General features: G+C 43.0%; 1 protein-coding gene and 1 non-coding gene across 2 annotated transcripts; both read right to left on the bottom strand.

Moving 5' to 3' along the window:
- Positions 1-657: 657 nt before the first annotated feature.
- COX7C (cytochrome c oxidase subunit 7C) lies at positions 658-2,686 on the bottom strand. The gene is made up of 3 exons (XM_067731178.1): positions 2,492-2,686; positions 1,604-1,732; positions 658-767 (listed from the first exon to the last, which is right to left on the bottom strand). Exons 1-2 carry the CDS (start codon positions 2,564-2,566, stop codon positions 1,616-1,618), a joined length of 192 nt encoding a protein of 63 aa, XP_067587279.1. The 5' UTR covers positions 2,567-2,686; the 3' UTR covers positions 658-767; positions 1,604-1,615.
- On the bottom strand, positions 864-926 carry LOC137222870 (small nucleolar RNA Z39). Its single transcript, XR_010942647.1, has one exon. It is a non-coding gene; the product is annotated as a small nucleolar RNA Z39 (small nucleolar RNA).
- Positions 2,687-3,874: the final 1,188 nt, after the last annotated feature.

Raw genomic sequence — 3,874 nt, 5'->3', positions numbered from 1 at the left:
CTGGTGGTGCAGTAGTTAAGAAGTTGCTTGCCAATGAATGGGACACGGGTTTGAGCCCTGGTCTGGGAAGATCCCACATGCCATGGAGCAGCTAAGCCCGTGTGCCACAACTACTGAGCCTGTGCTATAGGGCCTGTGAGCCACAACTACTGAGCCCACGCTCTGCAGCAAGAGAAGCCACCACAATGAAAAGCCCGCGTGCTGCAACAAAGAGTAGGTCCCACTCACCGCAACTGGAGAAAGCCAGAGTGCCGCAACAAAGACCCAATGCAGGTAAAAAAAAAAAACAACAACAATCCTAATCTAACACAGTCTATTCGTCCAAGATAACAGTGTGAATCTATATATGTTCTCTTCCATCTCAATATGTCATGTAATGACAAGTTCAACAGCCAAGCAACCTCATCTTCTGGATGGACCAGTAAATTTGTACTGTCCATGTCTGCAGAGTCCTGCCCCCTTTCCAGCATACCTGTGAGTGGCCCTTATGAATAGTTTGGTTGGAGAAAGCAAAGTCTCCACTGTTAAAAGCTATGGAAGAGACTCTTAATTCAAACAGTATTAGGTTGGTGGATGAGGCAAATTGGAGCACGTAAAAAAAAAAAAAAAAACAAGCACATGCTCAATTATCATGTTCCATATTTCAGAGAAGAGGCATTAAGGATTTATGCTGTAAGTTTATTTACAAACATATCTAGGATGCTGAGTTCAAGAGTTTGATCCTTTTTTCAAAGAGACTGCACATCTTAAAATGCTCCTCTTCGTATCTGTGAATAAAAAATTAACGATATTAAAGAACCCATTCATTTAACAGAAATATGTAGTTTCATTAATATATTGTCTGTCCTTCAATTTATGACTGGTACATCAGAAAGCGTTTACAGTATCATGACTTTATTCATACTGATTTTCTTCATCATATGCACCAGAGTCTTCCCAAGTAATGGCTTGGATAAATCATTTCCCTTCTAAACTAAGACAATTAAAGTCTTTCTTTTCCAAAGTATATTTTGGGATTTATTCCAATCATCCCACAGAGATTCCTTTAGTGTTACTTTTGCTGAAAATTCTGATTATAATTTAACTAAATAAATCCTTTCTTCTCACTCAGGGAATCTGCTCATCTTGCTGCACACAAGATTCCTTCAGGTATACACTAATATACACTGCCCTCAAGACAGATTAGCATTAATCAGTTTACTAGAACTTTACCTGGTCAAGTACCTGAGCTCTGGAACGAGACTGCCTGGGTAAAAATTCTGGTCCACCATCACTAGCTATGGAACACTGGGCAACTTAACATTTTTTTTTTTTTGGTCTCAGATCAGGTTAACATCATCCACCTCAGTCTTGCCTGGTAGCCAACCTGAGCTTATTAACGTAAAGTGTGCCTGACAAAGCGCAGCACTCAATAAACACTGGCTTTCACACAAAGATACATTTGTTTATAGGTTTAACCTGTCTCTCTCAATGCCACACCCACACTTAACTTCAGGAATTACAACACACAATAGCGTATTTGTGATTTGGGGGGGGCATGGTAAGGAAAGAAAGGAAAAAAGGGGAAACCTCTGTGAAGATTAGAAACGCACTAATTATTTACCTGTCTCATGGATTATTTTTTAAGCAGTTGGTGTCTTACTATATAGAAAGGTGCAGCAAATCCAGACCCAAAGTACAGAGTCATCACAGCTAGTAACCGCCACTTGTTTTCCACTGAAAATGGTATATTCTGTTGGGAAAAAAAGAGAAAAGAAACTGAACTTCAAATCACCTGATTTTATAAATCAAAAATAAGTATACAGGAAACGCTATTTTTTCCATAATCAGGTTATATATATATGCCATATACCATAACACTTTTTTAAACACTACCTTTCAAATCCTATGACCTGCATCACACAAAACACTAGAAGGTAAAAAAAATACTCATCAACTCTACCCCTCTACACCCTTTCTCGGCCCATTAATACTAGGCTTCAGGTAACCCTCGGAGGGTGTTACTGCTAACTACCCGATTTAAACTATTTATACTTGAGGCTAAAACCAACTTCAATCAAGGGCGGTTAATACTAATTTCGTCAACTAGTTGGAGACTAGCCCCACACCACAGGCCCTCATATCCTCAACGTTCCAATGACTTTCACTTCCAGTTCGGTGACCTCTAGCTGGGCTTTAAGCCGCAATACCTGCAGCCAGGCGTTTCAGGGCCCTCCATATTTTGAAGGGCGGGGTGGGGCGCGAGGGGGAAATGGGGGAGCACTAATGTGAGGTAAAGCCTCTGGCTTTACCTACTCATTCCTTTTCCCGACTACGGCGCGCAGCCAGCGTCCTGAACTTTCTCCCTGGTCCCTGGAGGAACTGGAATGCTAGTCGACGTCCCAGATCAAAACCCCGGCTTCCCATCTCTCTCTCCACGGCCCATAGGCGGCCTTGGAGTTCAGCCAGTCGCAGCCCAGTGCCCCCTGAGCCAGGCCCCTTCCATACTAACCTTCCCCGGACCCTCCTCATAGTGGCTCCTACGGACCACAGAGGTTGTGAACCTCCGGATGCTCTGTCCCAACATAGCGCTGTTGGAAGCCCTGCGAAAGGCGCAGAAACTGAAGGCGGAAAAAATGGCAGCAACACACCCAGCACTCCTTTCCTCACGACCTTGTCCCTTGTGGGTAAGGACCGAAAGGGAAGATGGGAAATGGGGCAGAGCTCTCGGAACATGCGACAAAGCGGCGGCCCCAGAGGATTGTGGGAATTGTAGTTCAGAAAATCGTGGCGCCTTGTCGGCCCTGAAAGATTGTGGGAAATGTAGTCTCGCCCAGGTTCCGGTAGGATCAGAATATTCTTACCAGCAGTGTTTCTTCCAGACGTGAGTTCTTGTCGAGTTCTAGTCCGGGTTCTTGGGGCCTGTTTCTAGAACGATTTTACTGAAGTTAACGAAGCAGTTTCACCATGTGTGTTCTAGTTTATGGAAAAGGAAAATAAGCCTCTTCCTTTTCTCTTTTTTGTGACTATATGCTAAGTGTGTGATTTGCAGTGCTACTTTGCCAGCGCTGCGAGAGATGTATATGCTCTTATCTCACCGGAAGGAAACGAAGCGTAAACACGAGTAACCAAATAATATGCAGTACAAAGGGTTTCAGAGAGAAAACTGAGTTGAAGTGCGAAGGGAAGGATTCCTGGAGATATAGAGAACTAAGTAGAACAGAAATAGGAAGAGAGGGAAGAGAAAACTCAGGGCCAGTATGAGTATGGCATGTTGGGAGTGTGGAAGAGAAAGCAGCCTCTGATTCGGAGCCAGCCTGGACCAGGAATGGATGTTCTCCTGCTGAACCTAAACAATTTAAGAGGACATGCACGTCAAAGTTTCTCATGTCAGTGATGGCTCAAGGAAATAAGATCACTCTATTATATATGAAAATAGACAAAACATGAACATTGTTCAAGTCACAAAAATGACCAAACATCACCATACCCAGTCAATACGATGACTTCTGCTTCTTTATCAATTACAACCTTAACCGTAGGCTAGTCTTCCTTCCTCCTACGTAGAATTTAGTAAGAGAGCAAAAGTCACCGGAAAGAAGCCCAAAGCCTGTTAAGTCCTAACATCTTACTGAGATCCGCAGGGTTTCTCTGGGTATTCGGTCACCCTTACTGCAATGAGTAATAAACCCAGCTTCTTCATTTACAGATGTATTCCTGATAGTCTTTGACTAGTGGGTATTGGAAGAAAATGGTCATAAATGAGACTGGGAAAGTATTAGGTTAGATTGTGAAAGGCCCTGCTAACCTAAGTTTTCATCTGTGGCAGAGTGTACATTGCGTCAGATAACTCATTTATACAGCAGTAGTGAATAAAGTCAAGTAGGATTTAAGT

The sequence above is a fragment of the Pseudorca crassidens genome, chromosome 3, assembly GCF_039906515.1.
Source record: "Pseudorca crassidens isolate mPseCra1 chromosome 3, mPseCra1.hap1, whole genome shotgun sequence".
Taxonomy (NCBI): domain Eukaryota; kingdom Metazoa; phylum Chordata; class Mammalia; order Artiodactyla; family Delphinidae; genus Pseudorca; species Pseudorca crassidens.
This window is presented reverse-complemented; position numbering and strand designations above follow the sequence as displayed.